The sequence below is a fragment of the Colletotrichum graminicola genome (genome assembly GCF_000149035.1).
Source record: "Colletotrichum graminicola M1.001 genomic scaffold supercont1.41, whole genome shotgun sequence".
Classification (NCBI taxonomy): Eukaryota; Fungi; Ascomycota; class Sordariomycetes; order Glomerellales; family Glomerellaceae; genus Colletotrichum; species Colletotrichum graminicola.
The window spans coordinates 240,590-259,345 of record NW_007361045.1 but is presented as its reverse complement, the minus strand read 5'-3'; the positions used below and the strand labels follow the sequence as shown (position 1 = coordinate 259,345).

At 54.6% G+C, this 18,756-nt stretch overlaps 7 protein-coding genes across 7 annotated transcripts; 3 read left to right on the top strand and 4 right to left on the bottom strand.

The window, feature by feature from the left end:
* Positions 1-220: 220 nt before the first annotated feature.
* Positions 221-965, top strand: GLRG_08818 (DASH complex subunit Duo1; the record flags this gene model as incomplete). The annotated part of the gene is made up of 2 exons (XM_008099368.1): positions 221-484; positions 546-965. The coding sequence occupies 2 exons, from the start codon at positions 221-223 to the stop codon at positions 963-965; spliced, it is 684 nt and encodes a 227-aa protein (XP_008097559.1).
* Positions 966-1,051: 86 nt separating this feature from the next.
* Positions 1,052-2,365, bottom strand: GLRG_08817 (uncharacterized protein; the record flags this gene model as incomplete). The annotated part of the gene is made up of 1 exon (XM_008099367.1): positions 1,052-2,365. The coding sequence occupies one exon, from the start codon at positions 2,363-2,365 to the stop codon at positions 1,052-1,054; it is 1,314 nt and encodes a 437-aa protein (XP_008097558.1).
* Positions 2,366-3,362: 997 nt separating this feature from the next.
* GLRG_08816 (primase zinc finger) lies at positions 3,363-5,531 on the top strand (the record flags this gene model as incomplete). The annotated part of the gene is made up of 1 exon (XM_008099366.1): positions 3,363-5,531. One exon carries the CDS (start codon positions 3,363-3,365, stop codon positions 5,529-5,531), a length of 2,169 nt encoding a protein of 722 aa, XP_008097557.1.
* Positions 5,532-6,504: 973 nt separating this feature from the next.
* Positions 6,505-8,933, bottom strand: GLRG_08815 (glycosyl hydrolase family 92; the record flags this gene model as incomplete). Its single annotated transcript, XM_008099365.1, has 3 exons — positions 6,505-7,090; positions 7,145-7,822; positions 7,873-8,933. 3 exons carry the CDS (start codon positions 8,931-8,933, stop codon positions 6,505-6,507), a joined length of 2,325 nt encoding a protein of 774 aa, XP_008097556.1.
* A 1,221-nt stretch (positions 8,934-10,154) lies between these two features.
* GLRG_08814 (major facilitator superfamily transporter) lies at positions 10,155-11,588 on the top strand (the record flags this gene model as incomplete). The annotated part of the gene is made up of 3 exons (XM_008099364.1): positions 10,155-10,352; positions 10,412-10,903; positions 10,959-11,588. 3 exons carry the CDS (start codon positions 10,155-10,157, stop codon positions 11,586-11,588), a joined length of 1,320 nt encoding a protein of 439 aa, XP_008097555.1.
* Positions 11,589-12,244: 656 nt separating this feature from the next.
* On the bottom strand, positions 12,245-14,363 carry GLRG_08813 (uncharacterized protein; the record flags this gene model as incomplete). Its single annotated transcript, XM_008099363.1, has 8 exons — positions 12,245-12,415; positions 12,505-13,117; positions 13,174-13,328; positions 13,413-13,772; positions 13,831-13,878; positions 13,935-14,014; positions 14,066-14,142; positions 14,191-14,363. 8 exons carry the CDS (start codon positions 14,361-14,363, stop codon positions 12,245-12,247), a joined length of 1,677 nt encoding a protein of 558 aa, XP_008097554.1.
* Positions 14,364-15,941: 1,578 nt separating this feature from the next.
* GLRG_08812 (dihydrodipicolinate synthetase) lies at positions 15,942-17,075 on the bottom strand (the record flags this gene model as incomplete). The annotated part of the gene is made up of 1 exon (XM_008099362.1): positions 15,942-17,075. The coding sequence occupies one exon, from the start codon at positions 17,073-17,075 to the stop codon at positions 15,942-15,944; it is 1,134 nt and encodes a 377-aa protein (XP_008097553.1).
* Between the last annotated feature and the right edge of the window lie 1,681 nt (positions 17,076-18,756).

Sequence of the window (18,756 nt, the reverse complement as noted above, 5' to 3'; positions counted from 1 at the left end):
CCTCCAATCTGAACGTTTCAATCCATCAACAAATAACGTCACAGTCGTTCGTCCCCGCGCCGCGCCTCGTCACAACAGAGTCCGGACGGGCCAGACCGCGTTCCGACAAAAATCACATCTACCCTCCATCCAAACCTGGAACAATAACAACCAAATAAGGGATACCTCAGCCACGAGCTAAGGTGGCTGCTGCTGGACCCTGGTCGCCTTCCACACCATCATGGCCGACTACACCGACGATTCCCTCACCGAGGACATCTGGGCCTCGCCCGGCCCCAAGGACGAAGGTGCCCCTCCAACCGATCGGCCCAAGACCCCTAGAACACCAAGGACCCCTAAATCACCGCCAAAGACGCCGGCGAATCCAAGCACCACTTATGACAAAGAGGCAGCATTGCGCAAAGAGTTGGAGGGTGTGCGTAACATCAATGTTGCCATTGAGGGCATCATCACCACCCTCGAAAAGGCCAAAGGCAACATGAATGTTTGTCGCTATGCCCAACACCCTTGCGTCTTGACCTTGGCAGCTGACCCGTTTCTCGCAGACTGTTGGCAGCACTGTATCGAACGCATCCACCCTCCTCAACACCTGGACTCGCATCCTTTCGCAAACCGAGCATAACCAGCGACTCATTTTGAATCCAAACTGGCGTGGCGCAAGCAACGACCTTGTGGAAATCGAGGCGGAGGCAGTACAGAAGCAGCAGCTGGCCGAGAGACGAGCCGCCGAAGAAGAGAGGCGGCGCGAGGCTGCTCGTAGAAAGAGAGAGGAGGAAGAGGAGGAGCGACAGAGACAGGTGGCCGTCGGCAATGCGCCGCGTGGCCGAGGTGTCTCTCGCGGTCGGGCTCGTGGCTCCACTAGCACCACTCGTGGTCACGGCTACTCGAGTAGCACATCGAGGATCGGCAGAGGTGCGGCGAGCACTCGTGGTGCATATCGGGGACGGGTAAGAGGTACGGAGTAGACGGATGATATAGGTTGTTTGCTGTGAGCGAGTACCGATACCCAACAATGCATTCAGGCGGTCGATCGGCCGCTGGCTACCTCGGCCTATTTCTTCTTGAAAAAGTCGCTCATCTTTTTCATGCCCTTGGTGTTGACTTTCTCCAAAGCTTTAACACCGCGGCTCTGAGAGGCCTTCTTCTTCTTCTCCTCCTCCATCTTGCGCTTCTTTTCGGCGCGGAGCTCTTCCTCCTCCTCATCTAGCATGCGCTTCCTAGAGTAGTCGCCCATGGACCGGGATGATGCAGCTTCGGCGCGAAGCTTGGTGAGCTGAGCCAAGTAGCCGTCCAGGGGCGAGAAGTTGACACCTGACGTCTCCTTGTCTTCCAGAAGTTCCTTCAAATTCGCCGCCATTCCCGTTGCAATGTAGCTAGAGCAGATGAAACTGAAGGCAATCCTAAGCCTCTGGAGGCTTGTGACCTCGTCAGATGCGTGGATCGCGCTCGATACCGTTTCCTCCGCGACCTCGGTTGCAACAGAAGTAGCTGCGGTTGAAGCGTTCGAGACAGCTGCGGCTGCGCTGTCTTCTATTGATATGGAGGACTGGGACTCTTCGGGTATGTTCTTCGACGCGGGTGTACTCAATTCATCAGTGGTCGTCTCGGGAGCCTGCTTCACAGCTGTGGCCTGCGACTTCTGTACTTGGATGGGCGCCTCGAGGGCTTTCTTGACGAACTTCTCCTCCATGCTGGCGGGAAGTCCCTTGGAGCTCATGGAGCGCGCCTTTGAGAGAATCTCAAGGACAAGTTTCTTCTCGCTCAGCCGATACATCTTTTCCTCGCCAGCGTCCACGGTATCGCTGATAGACTCCATTCGTGATTCGAGCAGGGCTCGGGTCTTGTGGCATCGAAGGGCTTCGGACAAGTGGGAGGACGACGTAGACAGCGCATCGAAATGGTCGTCGCTGGAAAGGAAGAGACGCTTCATGTCTGGTGTTTTGGCGTTGGTAGGACCGAAGAGGCCGGGTACGAGCAAAAAGAGGGGGTCAAACGGCGTCGCGACAAAGAGGTCGGCGCCGCTGGTGACATGTGCTTCGAATCGCAATCCATCCGTGGGCCCCGTTCTCTCCAGGTTGCCAGCGGGTGTCTCAATTAGCCAGCTCCTGGGTGTCGCCTTCGGTGCCGCAATCTTTGTGAATTCATAGATGCCTGTGTCCGGGCAAAGAAGGTAGCGAGTCAGTTTTGAGTAGCGAGGGTTGGGCAAGGAGACTATACGGGCCTCCTTTGTGGCTTTGTTGGGAATAATGAATAGCTTCGGGGGACTCGATGACTCCTCAGGCAGTGAGTGTTTGGCCGCCAAGGAAGCGTTGGTGTCTTCGGTTTTGGCTGCTGGTGCAGACTTGGTAGATCTGGTTCTCGCCATGACTGGATACGGTTGTCCAAGTGAGCGACGCAGTTGTTCAGTCAATGTAGTACTATACAAGGAAAACACCAATTGACCAAGGTGTCTGGTTGAAGATGCAAAAATGCGCCGGAAAGCAGGAACCGGACATGAGAAGAAGGATTTGGCAGTTAACAAGCAAGCTTGCGGTCGTCGTGAAAGTATAGCCGGCGGAACCGACGTGTGCTAAGATCCCTGCTGTGTTCAGGCTACGACGGTGGACGCGACGCGCCCACTCAATTAGAAGGGGTGGAGCGCGTATCAAGGGCGCAACGCGACTACAGCCAATGAAAGCGCTGGAAAACCGGAACCGCTGTACGTCGAACTCCTCTTTTTGAGGCTAGTCTTCCAGGCTTATCGTGACGACAAGTTCAGATGCGACAACTTGATAACGATTGAGGCATTCCGACTGCAATCTTCATACGAATACTTTTGGTTTACCTTACTTTTCATAGTTGGTTTAGCTTGCAAACAACGACGTCGCTCCTTTAAGCCGCCCTCACTCCCTTACTTGAGTTCTCAGCCGCCCCTTTGTTCTTGGATTACGGTCCTTTATTTGCCAGCACAGACCACTTCTTTTTGCCAACAATCGTATCCTGCGCCCGGAGAAGCTGACCAGGCCTTGTGGCGGGTCATGGGCCTTGTAGCGTCATAACTCTATCAAGTGACCTTGTTCTGGAAAGGCTGGAACACAACCGCTGCGTTACTCGCCGCATCCTTGTGGCCAACCGTCTGGCAATATGCCTCCTGGTTCGTCACCTCGCGAGACATTCATGATCAACATCATAACATTGAGATAGCCCCACCTAACGAGCCTCAATGGCCCCCTCGATCTCCCCACGAAGCCCTTGCTAGCACACCAGGAGGCCGCGATCGCCTAAGACGTCTTGCGAATCGAACATCACCCTCTCCTTCTCCGCTGAGAAGGGGACGAGCCAATTCCACATTGTCAATCCGGTCGTTGAACCTACAAGACGAGATGGACGACCAGGAGGACGAGGACGAGGAAACACTCCAGCTGAAGTTGCAGGAAATACAGGCTCGGTTGAGGTTGAAGAAACTCCAGAGTGCAAGGGAGAGGACTGCGGGAGCTGTGTCTCCCAGGCGCAGATCGCCACCGCCGCAACAGCAGAGGCCGGCATCAAGAGTCCTAGGGCTCGGCGCAAGTCGAGTGGCTCCACGGCCCGAGTCGCAAGCTGCGATCGAAGTTCCCGTTTCTCCCATCCGGAAGACGCAGCCCCCACAACCACAGACATCGCCGAGTCGAGTCCTGCTAGGCATTGACAAAGGTCTCAAAGGAAAGGATGTTTCGCTGAAACGAGCACCGAGTGTGCTGCGCAGGAATGCAAACTCTCAAGATGGACAGCAGTTCGGCGGTTACCTTCAAAGGTCGAGGACCCCGGCACCTCAGAGCGAGATTCAACGACCATTGAGTTTCAACGAGAGGTTGGCCGCGGCAAGGACGCAAGAGGTTGACCGTCAGGATTTGAGAGACAGGGTCAGGCAGGCCCGGTCTGCAGCGTTTGACATCGGACAGAAGGAGATTGAGCAGTTCAAAGAGAAGGCGGTCGACCTTCCAGAGCAACCCGACGTTGCGCCGCAGTTCAGTAGAGAGGACATCCTAGGCGGTAAGGACAATCCCGAAAACGGACAAACGAAACTCGACACAATACCTTCGCTGGCGGCGCCGGCGTCAAAAGACGACAATGATCCCCGAGGTCTCTATGAGTCCCCACCCGACTGGATGATGGCTGGGCAAAAACCCAAAAAGGTAGCGCCTGCAGATGTGCCCGAGGCCGAAGCATCAGCTTTTGAACCATACTCTAGCTTTCATCTTTCACAGCGCATCCTTCCTCATCAGGTCTTGACAAGGACCTTGTCCGGGAAGAAGATCTTCAAGATACCAGAACTGCTGCGGAAAGTCAAAGGCCCGGAGTTTCAGCTTCCAGATATCGAACAGGATATCGTCGTCTTTGCCGTTGTGGCAAAAAAGTCAGAGCCTCGCCAACACAAGCCCCGGCCAGACCAGAATGGGAAGCAGTCAGATAGAGGGAAGTATATGGTAATTACGCTCTGTGATCTCAAGTGGGAGCTTGAGTTATTCCTCTTCAACTCAGGGTTTACCCGGTTCTGGAAACTCACGGAAGGTACGGTTTTGGCCATTTTGAACCCGACCATTATGCCACCACCGGTGGGTCGAGAAGCCACCGGGAAGTTCAGTCTGGTAATCAACTCTGACGCGGACACCATCATGGAGATCGGAAAGGCTCGCGACCTGGGCTTTTGCAAGTCCGTCAAGAAAGATGGCCAGTTCTGCAACTCATGGGTCAACAAAAAACGGACCGAATTCTGCGAGTTCCATACGAACGAAGCAGTTACCAAACAACGAGCGACACGCATGGAAGTCAACTCGATGGACTTTGGCGGTATCGGGGAAAGGCACCGGTGGAACTCGCGTGAACTTTGGAAGCCAGAACCTGAACAAAAGAAGAAAGGCAAATACGACCGAGAAACACACAGCCATTGGTTCGCCACGAAGTCCATGAGTTCTGCGCAACTCATCGACGGAGCTCAGGCACTTGCGGATCGAAGAGAAAAGGAGGAAGGGCTGAAAAGGCGAATGCTTGCCCAAGAGCGCGAACGAGGGATCATGCAGCGCTTGAGCAAGATCGGCGCCGGCGCCGGAAAGGAATACATGAAGCAGTCGGAACGTGCCCGCAACACCGCATCTGCGTACGCCCTCTCATCGTCCGCCCCGTCCGCTAGCGTGATGGAGGAGCGGCAGCGGATCGAGGCGAGGAACGCGACCCTAATGGCTCCCAGGAGTAAGGAACTGGCGATCCATCTGAGCCCGATCAAACGCAAGAGGCCGCAGAGCGCGCAGTCCAGCTCGTCGATTGGGGCGCCATCACTGTCGGCAGCCACCGGGACCAAGAGCGGCTTCGGCTGGGGCGGCAACCTAAAGGACAAGCTGGCCAAGATGAAGGACGGCGACAAGCTGAGCAACGACAAGCCGCCGGTGCGGAAGAAGACGAGGTTCGTGACAGAGAAGGGGATCCGCGAGGCCGGGAGAGAGAGTCTAGGGGTGGATATACCGCAGCAGTCGGTTTCCTTTGAAGATGACGATGACGATTTGATTATTGTGTAAAAGATCAGCAGCAGCATTTTATTGGGGTCTTGGGGCCATTACGGACAGGGAAATCGGTCGGGAAGGCACTCCCGTTGGGCGGGATGTGCCTGGGTTTTAACAGAGTAATGACACCTAGAGGAGTTCGCCTGGAGCGGTCATGAGTACCCGTCACGGATTTTTCAAAAACGGATGAACAGAAATCAAAAGTCATATTTCGATTCCCGAGCAATATCAAGATAACCACACACCTGTCTGTTTGTTTGTTCATTTATCCTATAGAAAGCAGTTCCCAATCCATCTCCATAGAATACTGGTAGCAGCACAGCTCCCGCTTGCGAGAGACCCGGTGGCTGCAATGCCGTGGTCAACCGCTTCCTTGCTAGGGATCCGCCAACCCTGATGTATAGAACTTTCTCTGCACCATCTATTATCATGGGCCCGGAGCTGTGTTCTGCGGTCCTTCGAGGTTCTTTGGGTTCCAAAAGACGCTCCCATGTTAAGCTAGCGGATACGAGCGCCACATTGGGCTGCAAGTCAGCCGGGCTACACTCCAAGCCGACACCCCAAGTCTAGCCCCCGTCCTACGAGTTGCGATAGTTCTGCAGGGGTCGACTAGCCTCCTCACGTTGAAGCTGCAGAGGCAGCTTGAGAAAGAGCGTAAAAAGTATGAGTTGTCCGGCTTGCGCTGAGGAGTTTTCCTGTTGAGACGTGCCTCTAGCCCTCATTTCCTTTGTTCCCGCTGATGCTATTCTAGCGGTGGGCGGCGAAATTCGGACTGTGCAACCTCCCCGTGCTGCCGCCTGGGAATATATCCACTATTAATGTATATCCGCAGCGCAACAAATGAGTATATGTCAGACGCATAAATGACCGCTGACAGTTTTTGGGCTTTGGAGCCGTGAAGAAAGCAAAAGTCGAGTTCGGAAAAACTTGTGGTGACCCGTCCGAGATGGACAAATGAAGTATGTTCAGGAAGCTATCGATATCAAGCTCACGATTTCGACACAGCGACATAGCTCGGCGGCCTGGCCTCTCTACTCCTCCCCCAGCCGGACTCCTTATTCCCCAACGTCAACTCCAATGTCTTGCCTTGCCCGAAGAAATCATGGCCGATCCAGCTCCTGTTGTACGTCTCGCCGTCAAGCTTGGCACTCTGGACATAGATGTTCTTGTACGCGGCATCGAACCCCACGCACCTCACCGTTGCGGTCTTGCCTGTAGTGGGGCTCTTGACGCTGACCTCCTCGAAGAACGGCGGCGTGATGAGATACACGTCCTGCCCTGCCACGGGGAACAGGCCCATCGCGGAGAACGCGTAGAAGGCGCCCATGGCACCCGAGTCGTCGTTCCCGGCCAGTCCGCCAAGTGAGGAGTTAAACGCCGAAGGAATATACTGGTGGATTCGCTCCGCCGACAGGCCTGGGCGGCCGGCATAGTGGTAGAGATAGACGGTGAGGAACACGGGCTCGTTGGAGATGTCGGCCAGGGGTGAGGCATGGAAGTATTTGAGGCGGGAGACGAAACCCTCGTCGCCGCCCATCAAGTCGATCAGGGTCGAGGTCGAGTGCGGGACAAGGCTGCGGGGGATTAGCTTACCGGTTGCTGACGGAGCAGATTGTGACGTGACTTACAACTGGTACTGCCAGATGCTCGCCTCGAACGTCTCGCTCGGGTTCGTTGTCAGTGAGCAGAATCCAGCGAGGTTTGAGCAAGCTATTGGGTCTTGAAACCCCCACGTCCCGTTCAGGTACTTTGGCTGGAAGAACCCGGTGAAATTCGTGTCGGCTCCGTTGATCAGAGACTTCTGGTCGGCTTTCCACAGATTTTGCCAGTTCATGCTCCGCGCCATATACTTGCTATGGAGCGCATCCTCTCCCAAACCCCGTGCCAGTGTTGCGAGGCAGTAGTCGTTGTAAGAGTATTCCAGGGTCCTCGACACGCTCCTCGAGTTCGTGCCGAAGCCAACGGGGTCGAAGTCGAGGTACGTAATGTATTGGAGGTTCTTCCAGCTTGCGAGTCCACCACGGCCCTCGTATGACCAGACTGGTGGCTCGTTCTCGGCGTCTTTGGTGATTGCTTCGAGGGCTAGGTTCCAGTCTATCGAGGTCAAGTTCTTGACGTAGGCGTCGACAAGGACCACGTCGGCGTTGGAGCCTCCTTGCGTCCAGCCTTTGCACATGGACATACGGCAGTCCGGCAGCCAGCCTTCGTGCCTGTATATATCGAGCATCGAGCTGACCATCTGCGTCTGAGCGGCAGGGTCAATCACTGTGAGTAGCGGGTGTTGGGCGCGGAAGCTGTCCCAAATGCTGCTCACTCGTTAGCGAGGTCTATTTGGAGATAAAGGCCGGTTCCTTACCAGTAAAAGGAGTCAAAGTACGGGATACCACTATCCCAATACGGATTTTCTCCGGTGTAGTTCTGAGGCGAGATCATGTTGCGATACAAGCCGCTCCAGAAACTCTTTTGGATATCTTCAGTCGCACCACCCGCTTTGATAGAGACTGGGCCCAGCTTCTCCCGCCAGGCGTCCTTGGCTGTCTTGACAAGCGAGTCAAATCTGCCCAGCGGGTCGGCAATCTCCTTTTGGGCGTTCCGGCACGCCTGATCGCTGCTCTTGAACGACACACCCACCCTGGCGGTGACGGTGTTGTTGGTCAGTTCTTTGAAGCGAACGAAGCCGCCGCCCTGGAGGTAGAACATGTTGAAGCCCCTGGTAATGAAGAGCTCCTTGGGCTCGTTCCCAGCGCGGCTGTTGACCCAGACCCCGGTATCGAAGACCTTGGCCCCGAAGAAGTCAACACAGTAGTAAAGCGCATAAGTCCCGGCACCGAAGCTTGGAAGAAAGGTGCCATTGCCAAGCATTCGACCGGTAGGGGTGTCGACCGTCACGGAAGCATTCTGTCGACTGGCCCAGAGGTCGGTCAGGTCCAGCAGAACGAGCGGGTGTTCGTCACCACTCGGAAACTTGAACCGCATGAGTGCCGCATGCTGGGACACTGTCATGTCGGCCTTCACTCCCGAGGTCAATTCGACGGAGAAGTAGCCCGGCTCGGCGACGGTCTTGTTTGGGTCATAGTGCGTCGCGCGGTCCCCGATCCGGAAGCGACAGTTGTTTAGTTCGTCGCCGGGGCAGACCTGGGGGAAGAGCGGAAAATTGCCGAGGCTCGGGTTCCCTCCCGTCCCGCTGTCGTGAAGAATGCTGAAGCCGGTGATGTTGCTGCCGTCCGTTGAGAAGCCGCCTGTCTTTTGTCCGTCGACGTCGGCGACGGCTTTAGCGAGGCCGTAGGGTAATGTTGCGCCTGCGAAGACGTTGCCGCCATTCCGAGACCCAATTAAGGGGTCGACAAAGGCGAGGGGGTCGAATGACTGACAGACCGCCGCCACCGTGAGGGCAGCGACTGAGGGGAGCAGACGCATTGTATGGGGTGCAGTCAAGACGACTTGCGAAGGATCAGACCAGGCATGGTCAAACGAGGTGAGGCGAGGTGCTTTCTTTTACACAAATCAGCTTCGAAGAAGGCTGCGAAACCGAGCAATGCGTAATTACGAATTTGAGGCCTCGATGCGACCTTATTCCATATGTCTAGTAATTATCATATGTGATTCAGCAAACGCTGCTCTGCTAATAAAACTTTAATAGTTGACCCCGCGCCTGCGCCAAGCGGAAGGTGATATTACCTGGCCTGGTGATCCCTCGCGGGAGCTCTGGAACATCAGATAAAGACACCGGACAAACTGAACCGAGCAGGTCGACCACCACTCATCAAGTGCCGTGCTACATATAGCTTGCAGCCCCGCGTGTCTTTGCCCGGATCTCCGACTGCGCACGCACGCACGCACGCACGCACAGCAGCCGACTTCAGCGAGTGTCCGGCTCTGAAGCTCATTGGTAGAGCTTGAGATGCTAAATGCTCGCCTGATTGCACCCGAATCTGATGGCTGACTTGTTCGGACATGGCATTTTGAGGTTTGTGTTGATGCGATGAAGGTGAATTGTGGTGTTGGCAGCCCGTCTGCGAATGTTTCCTCGAGGTCTAGGTTGTTTGTCATGTTTGAAACATGGCAGTACCTAGCTGATCTAGATTACCTGCCTGTATGTACGTACCTAGCCTGGGTAGGTATTGTACATAGAGAATTACCGGGCCAGCTCGCCGGCAGAGTTACCCGCTATTATCTCCCCCATCCCTTTGTCCTCTCTCATCTTCTTTAACGTCTCCTTAATTATCAATGCCAACTGCTTTACGCTTTATGCTCACAGAATAGAATTGGGCCTTGCCCGCTTTCGTCCGAGCCCTGTCCCCCCTCCTTTGGACCAGACGAACACGAACTCAATGATTCGAAAGCTAACCTTCCTGTTTAAAGGGGTCCCCTGGAGTTGTGCACGCCCGAAACACTCCTTGCTCCAGCTTGGTTCCCAGGATATCGCCCCGTTTCAATGTAGAAGGACACCTGGACCCTTTTGATGCACTTGTATCATTTCGCAGGCCCTCATCTTCATCTTCACCTTCATCTTCCTTTAGTCCATTCAAACGCTGTCCATATGTCGATTTGACTCCAACGTCTTCTCATGTCGTCGTCCCCTGCCCCGTGAACAAAGCTATCCAGAAACACGTTCTATAGCCAGTAGCTGCCGCCGCAATGTTGGATATATACCAGATCAACCTTGCAGGTCTGCTCCTCGCCTGCGGCACGCTCTTCGCCTCGGGAAGCCGGGATAAGCAAAATGTCGCCAAGAAGGATGAAAAGAAGGACACCAAGCAGAAGCCCAAGAAGCAGGGCTCTCAATGGGCCTTCTACGTCGTCTATGCTCTCGCCATGGGCTCCGACTGGCTACAGGTCTTTTTCACACTCGCACCTTATCCGTTCTCGGGTCTTATACTGACGCACACGCCCAGGGCCCATTCCTCTACTCGCTCTACAAGAACGAGCACCAAATCCCGTCGGACCTTGTTCCGACCCTCTTCACCACCGGCTTCGTCTCGGGTGCTGTGGCCGGTTACTTCATTGGCTCTCTGGCCGACCGTCATGGCCGCAAGGCGAGCTGCCTCTTCTTCTGCGCCGCCTATGCCCTCTCCTGCGTCTTGACCACGATCCCCAGCGTCCCGTTGCTCTTCCTCGGCCGCGTCCTCGGCGGTTTGGGTACGAGTTTGCTCTTCAGCGTCTTTGAGAGCTGGATGGTGACGGATTTCCATGCCCGCCAACTGGGTGACCAGGGCCTGGACCTGTCCCGCACATTCGGCATGATGAGCACCGTCAACAGCGTCGTTGCCATTGTGAGCGGTGTCGTGAGCGAGTGGCTCGTCTCCGCAACGGGGACGCGCAAGGCACCCTTCCTGGCCAGTGTGGGCTTGTTGGTCGTTGCCGCAGGGGTCATTGCTAGCCAATGGGTGAGTTGCACCATCTCATTAAGTTTTCCGACCCATCTACTAACTGGCAGTAAAGGATGAAAACTACGGCTCAGCGGGCCAATCGTCATCAGCAGCATCAAAGGGCAAGAAGACCAGCCTCTGGTCCACAATGACCGACAGCCGCGTTCTCGCCATCGGCCTCGCCTCGACCATGTTCGAAGGCTCCATGTATCTCTTTGTAGTCCTCTGGTCCCCCGTTCTCGTCTCGGCATCGTCTTCCCCAGAGACCCTTCCCTACGGTATCATCTTTGCCTCTTTCATGGCCTCGACCCTCCTCGCCTCTCTACTTTACCCGCGTCTCCTCGCTCTCGTCTCTACGCCGTCCCGGCTCCTGCTCTCGGTTCTTTTTGCCGCCAACGCCGTCTTCTTCGCCCTCGGCACGGGTGCACCGCGCGCGGAGCAGGTTACCTTTTGGCTGTTCTGCCTGTTCGAGGCCTGTGTTGGTCTGTATTTTCCCTCCATGGGGTATCTCAAGGGAAAGGTCGTCGACGACGGTGTCAGGGCACAGGTCTACGGCGTGCTGAGGATCCCCCTTAACGTCTTTGTTGTCGTAAGCCTGATGTTCAGCAGCGAAGGGCAGGCGGGCAAGGTGTTTCTCGTTTGTGCCATGTTGCTCCAGGCGAGCTGCGGCGCTTTGTGGCTCATGGGCGGTCAAGACGCGTAGGCTGTTTCTACCGTAGACATATTTGCAATGAAAGAGGACAAGCAGAACTAGAATGGCCATGTACGTGTTTGCAAAGAAGCGAGTCATCCCTCCAGGTCCACATCACCACCGCGTCGGAATCTCGATTGTCACCCCGTCATACGTCCGTGAGCCGTTGTCGCTGACTGACGTCTACTTAAGCGCCCGTAAGACACTGTCACGGAACAGGCCCATCGGGCCGTCTAAGCACCACCTCACTCGCTCGCCCTGGTGTCGGGTCCCGTGGCGCCAGGCCTTGGTATTCTGTTGTTTCTGCCGTTGTACTTTTCCACCACCACCATAAGCAACACTGTCCGACGTTGCGCAGTGCGCAGGCACACCTTGTGTTTCTTGAACTGAGCGATGATGTATACCAACGACCCACCCTCAGGGCGTGCAAAGAATACGAACGTCATCTGATGGGTTAGAGAGGCACAACGCCAAAACGACCGCCGTTTATACTGCATTCTTCCTTCAACTTGAAACGAGTGCTATTGTGTACCATGGACGACTATCAGCAACTTTTGCATCCCTTTATCGCGATATCGGTCCGAAGCAAGCCAAAAGAAGAACCAGGTATCCCAACATCCCGTGTTCCTTCAAGGAAGCACGGTGTGCCGCGAGCCGTGGATGCGTCGTTATTGCCATAAATGATTACCTGTGGCTAAGGGTCGCGCCAGCACGGGACGGATCAGCGCTGCACCAAGCGTCGGTAGTTTGTCCAGGGAATCCGGCGGAACGACGTCTACGCCCTCCACCTCGATCTTCAAGCTCGGGACGCGAGCCAACGACTGCGTCGTACCATCCAACTGAGCAAACTTGCGTTAGCGTACACATCATATCTCCTAAAGCTTGACCGTATTCTCAACGAAACCGTGGGTGCGGATGTCGTACTCACGTTGTTGATCACAATCTCTAGCCCGTCCCCAATGACACCTACCACGCTCTTCATTGAAAGCCTGCTGACACCCACTGCCTCCACTCCTCTGCTCAGGGGAATCTCATCGTAACTCCTCCCCTGCTTGGGCATATCAAGTAACGTAAACGACCCAGCCAGCCTGCCCTTGAGGAAAAGCTGCACTTGACATGGCAGCTTTAATTCGCTCCTTTCAACCTCGACCTTGGCGAAGTACTCCCGTTTAGGCATCCCCTTGCGTTTCCTCAAACCCCCGAACAACCACCGCCTCTGCCACTGCTCTTGTTCCAGAGGGCCGTAGAGCGTGTTCACCGTCCTACTAACCGCCATCTTGGTCTCCCCCGGCGCCTGGTCCCAGAACCGCATTGGCGCGTACGTGTAGCCCCAGTCACGTACGTGTGTCACTGACTCACTGGTTAGAGGCCCACCTCCTGAGCCCATGAACGGCCAGATGGGATACTGCGGCGTGACCGTCGTCCCGGCCGGAGTGGCGAACGTCGTGTCAGAGGCGTACGAGAAGTGCATCGTCGCGTTCTCGAAGTGGAGGGCTTGCCAGAAGGCGACGAGACGGTCAACATTGGCATGATGGAGCCAACTGGACGCAAGTCAACAGAAAAGCGATGGAATGTGGGGGGGGGTATCGCCACTTACAACAACGGTTCAAAGGCAGAGGTTGAAAGGAAGACCAGATCTTGGCCGCATGCTGCTGCGACGTGGACTTCGCCATGGGGTCCTTCAAAGTTGGCGCCCTGGCTTTGAGCCGAGACCATCTCATCAAAAGAGCGAGCCCTGACAAAGACATTGTACTACAATACGTCAACAAGAAGAAGACCATGACGCAGCCGCCGAAAAATCTCTCATCAATAATGACCGCGGGATTGGCAACTCACCACCTTCTCTTTCAAGCTGAAACCTGCAAGCATCTTATTGGCCGTGGCCGGATAACTCTCGCCATCCTTGACGCAGCGGTTCGTGTGGTTCGCCCCGTTGAAGGCACCAAACTGGCCATCGAGAGCCGACTCGGGGTATTTGAAACGGTAGAGGGGATTACGGACGATCGTGGCCTGCACCATTCCGCCAGCAGACTTGTTGATGACCACGGTCGGTCTCGCCGTCGCGGGTGGGACATGGTAGTCAGCGGCCCAGTCCCAGTACGCGATGCGTAGACGTTCTGCGGCATCCATGTATCTCTGCCTATGAGGTTCCGGGTAAGAAAAGGCGATGCGCTTGGCCTGAAGCACCAGAACCTGCTGCAGAGGGGTTAGGCTCCGGCAATGAGAAGCGAAGTGTGTGAACAGTTGTACGGACCTCATAGAGCGAGAGATACCCGCGATGCCAGGTCCCAAACAAGGCTTGCTTGGACAGGTTAGTCGTGCTTGGTTTGGTAACGTCGATATCATTAGACGACGTACATTGTGTGGACAATATCCTGTGTGTGCCCCTGTCTGCGGTCCGCCGCCGGACCAAGCCATGTATGGCTGACCATGGATGCCTGATAGACTAAGCACAGTGAACAAGAACAACAGATTTTGCAGACACGAACCCGCTACTTGGAAGTATGATGTTGGATCCGTCTCATTTGCATCTTGCATAGCAATAAGAGCACCGACGTAGAGGTCCCTATGTTATCGTGAGCAACCATGGCCTCTTTACAAGAGCCAGTCTTACCACTGCGGCCCTCTCTCGTTGTAGATACTGTTGATATTCCTCCGTACAGGCACCTCACCGGTCCGCATATTGATGCCGGACCTTGCCCCGACGATCGGAATCTCTTGCGCAGAGACAGTCCATCGTACGGTCGCCAGAACACTAAACACAAGGATAAACTGAGGAGCAATCATCGTAACTGAGAGAAAGGTCTGCAGTCGAGCTTGTCGGCTATAAAGAGCACGACAATCAAAATTTCTGCGTGAGAAAAAATAAGGAGGAAATGGCAATTCCTTATATGTCACCCATCTGGGGGGCGGTCAATTATCCTGTCGACCCAGGAATGGAGCAAACGGAGCCCGTTGTACCATACCGTTTGCCCCGTGCTGCCAGAAGCCTTGTGACTCGCTCAGCATGTGGAAAGCGAAGACTTGTAACGGCCCATGTCGATGCCGTTGCGTGACATGGTGACGGTGGTTAACGGGAAAGGGGCTTCCAGTCTTCTCCTGGAACGGGCGGATGGGCCCATGGAAAGCTGGTGACGGGAGATTCCACTTACAGGAACGATTGTAGGACTGCCTTTTTTCAGATGTGGGACGAAGAGAGAAAAGGCTCCTGTCTATGTATCACGTTAAACCAAATCCGCGCTTCGCGTTGTGTCTGGCTTGTTCTGAGAATGGGGACCAGAGACCACATCTGGAAGGGATTAGCCCCTTTCCCGCAAGATTCTCGGCAGACTTCGAATCCGTATACTCGTCGGGTCGCTGCGTTCGTATTCCAACCCAGACATTGGGGAACAAACGGAGCGATAATGGAGCGGTCAGAGTCTCCCTCTTTTTTGGACACTTGGACAGCTTCCTCTGGTAAAACCACATTGATCGTCTGCCCGCTTGGCGCCGATAGGTAACTTGCACTGCCAGCTACTGGCCACAACCTACCTCAAGGCGTACAAAGAGGGCCATTCACATCGTTTACGCATAGTTGCCGCTCTTCCGAGATGCTAGTAGCCGCTGGTGGAACCGAGCGAACGAAGCCCATCTTTCTTGGTTCGCATGCTGCTCTCCTCACCGCTTTCGGCCTAGAATCGGAGTTAGACAGGTTTCCAAATACAGTATATGCATTGGCCCCTTATTCCCAGTCAATACAGCTCCTATGCTGCACGAAGCGTACGAAGTGGTCTGACGTGGCAAAGCTGAAGTTATATAACCACCATTAAAATGGCCTTCCTGACAAGCTTATGAGAGACAATGTGCTACTATCTTGCAAGATGCTGGTAAATGTGAGTGGTCGCCGCTGGTGAATGCAGTATGTCGTCAATTTGATTATGTGCCTGCAGAGTTGTGGCTGTTTCGCCAGAAATATCTTGAATTTATGTCACGAACGCCTTGTGGAAAGTCTATATGTGCGATTGTTTCATTGATATTTTCAAGCTTTGAAATGTTTCTATTTAGATAAAAACTAGTGCAATTGAACTGTTGGCGTTCTACGAATGTAAAATGCCCATGTCACTAAGTTAAAAGGTAAGCTAGAGATAAAGCCATGCAGGTCTCTTTCTTCGGTAACACAACTTTTGGTTCAAACAAGATATGATGGATAAAATCCAATGGCCTTGGATAACCCAAAGGCACCCAGAGGCAAAGTCGGAAAAAAGCCAGCCGTAACTCTTGGCCAGAGGCAACCTTATCCATAACCCGACTTTTCCTAGGAAACAAGCATGACTCCGTATTTTCATGATATCCTTAGAGATGGCCCATGATGCGATTGCACCAGTCTCACAAAGACTTCTCAAGAACGACAAGGTCTCGGAACCCTTCTTTCCACTTCTTCATTTGTTCCATCGTTGGCTTCGGCAGGGGGCTCCTGGCGACGCCTCCATAGCCCAACCATGCTTGAAGACCAGCCTTGACACCTACGACGCCCCCTTGGATGGCGGTCCAGTCGCCTTGAGAAACAATCTCCTGCATGTCCTGAGCTTCCTGGTGGTTGCCCTCTTGGTAAAGCTCAATTGTTCTAATGCAGGCTTTGGGAGCAATGTTGGCCAGACCCGCAAGGATGCCATGTCCCCCAGCCACCAGGGACTGGATTGAAAAGTCGGCTGAGCCGGCAAGAACAAGGAATTCCGGAACTGCGGCGTTAGGATTCTTGGCTAACTTCCTCGTGGAGGCGGCGACGCGATTCAGTTTGCCCGTGTTTCCGCATGTAAGCTTGACGCCGACAATGTTCGGATGTTGAGACAACTGCACAATAACGTCGGAAGATAGGTCCAGCCCTCCCACTGCACCGGGGAAGTTGTAGATTATGATCGGGATCGGCGATGAATCTGCCACGGCGTTGAAGTACTCCACGATGGTTTCTGACGACGGCGCAAACAAGCCCGAGTAATAAGATGGGGGGAGAACCAGGGCGTAGTCTCCGCCAGCCGCCCAGGCCTCGGTGCAGTATTGTATAGTCTCGCGTGTACTCTGACTTCCGCAGCCGACAATTATGGGCATATGAGAGAAACCAGCATCGTTGATGGCTTGACGAGTCGTTGCTGTGACGAGCTGGCGTTCGGCGTGAGTAAGATGAACTGCTTCTCCATTGGACCCCTGCGTGGCCAGGCCTGTGACACCGGCCTGGGCGAGTCGCACAGCATGGCGAGCAATGGTGTCAATGTCCACATTCTCCGTGCCCGGCTCAAAGAAGCACATGGTCGGTACGTAGACTCCGGGAACGAGCGGTCGGGTTTCATGGAGATCCACACCGAGCGATGCGCTGTTGTATGAGCTGCTGAGAGGTGACTGCGAACCGGCGGCTGCTAGGCTACCGATTTCGAGGCTTGATGAAGTATTAGGCCGGAAAGAGACTCCATCGAAGCCGGTTGTAAAACTCCCTGCCGGTGAGGGTGCGTCTTGGTGAGGCGCCATGCTTGGTGCAGAGGTGTTTTGGGAGGTGTTCTTGGTCCTGAGTGGGACGACGGAACGCACGACGTATGTCGTATGAAGCGTGCCAGATATGTAAGGCAAAGTTGAGCTGGTACGACAGAAGGCCCTTTTCGGTGGTAGAGTAAACAAGGTACCAAACAGATATTTCGAAGAGTTAGCGGGCTTAAGAATACAAGGAGGCCAGCATAAACGAACTGCTCATGGGAAGGGGGTGAGGAGGCGTCGAGCACCTTTTATCATGAGAGGTATGATGGGAAAGAAGCTGAGCAAAGAGAAGTGCTCCAAAATAGGTTGCTTCTTCCTCGACAAGTCTTTCTTAGCCTGTCTGCAGATTGTGGCGTCCGAGGTAGCTTGGTGGTATATTCTTACCTGCGACGGCGGCTCGCCCCAATGCGGTAAGCCAACGTCATTCACCCAAGATCGACACATAGAACAGGGCTCGAACAGGCGAATAAATAATTGTGTGTACAAGATAGTACCTGCGGCCAGTCTAGTGTACAAGAGCCAGTCACGCCATACGAATGAAAGGGAGAAGCGGGCAGGCCATTCTGACCTGCGTCGAGCAGTCGACCTGCACGGCTGCATGTAGTACGAAGAATGCAGCAAAAGACAAGGGGTTCATCTCTAGGAGACTCTAGCGCCTGAACGAGGTCCGCTGCGACACAGTGCGTGAAGGTTAGGGCAGGGCCGGTGTTTCGCCCACGCAAGTGAACAAGAGGTCGGCGTAGTGTATGCGAGAGAAGAGGATGTCTAGAGATACAAAGCAAAGCTGACCCAACCCAAAACTAACCATGCCAAATGTGGTCGGGGTTGAAGAGGGGTCTCTTCTGGGGAACGCCCACTGAGTGGGGGTTAGCTCCAATAGACCCGGACGTATCGTACGTAGTGTCTAGACACAATGAGTGAGGCGGGACATTGCATATGGGAGCATGGACAAAAGCCGCCGTCGTCGGAAAGTGCTCCGAGGGTCTAAGGGCTTATCGTGCTATGTGAAAATGCCCAAAGCAAACCGGATCGTCGCTGTGCTTTGAGTTGATGGCCCAATGGTATGCGTCCCTAGATTCAGGGTCGTCGTTACGGACGTGACGGTGAGACATCACCGGTCAGGATGAGCCCACATGGCGGGCGTCCCGTCCGTAAAGTCTCACGAGGAACCAGCAAAGGGCCCATCAAGCGACTCGTGGAAAGCTTCAATAGGTCGATTCGAGATGGTCGGGCGCTGGCCGACGCCTACCCGACCAGATGATTTCGGGCTCATCTGCCGAAGGGCCCATCTCTCGCCGGTGAAGCAGGCGTGCCCCGCGATCCATGAAGAAACGACGCCCGTAGACCGAGGTTGAAGGACTGTAAGGAACAATCATGTCTTGGACGGTCTGTTCATCGGCCCAGCCAACTTTTTGGGGCAACGGGAACTTGCCATCAAGATCTGCCGACGGAAAGAAAGTGTGAATGAGCCCAATGAACGGTCAGAGATAGTAAAGCACGATTTTACTGCTGATCTGGCCCAGGTGTTGTTACCAAGTACGCATTACATGACTGCCAGGCTTCCATTTGCCCACGCTGGATGCTCAAATGGCCCTTGAGCAACTGCCGTGAAAGAGGCATGGTGTGGAGAAAACGTCAATGGTCATGTGGCATAAGACTCTGATGATGCGCCGTCATC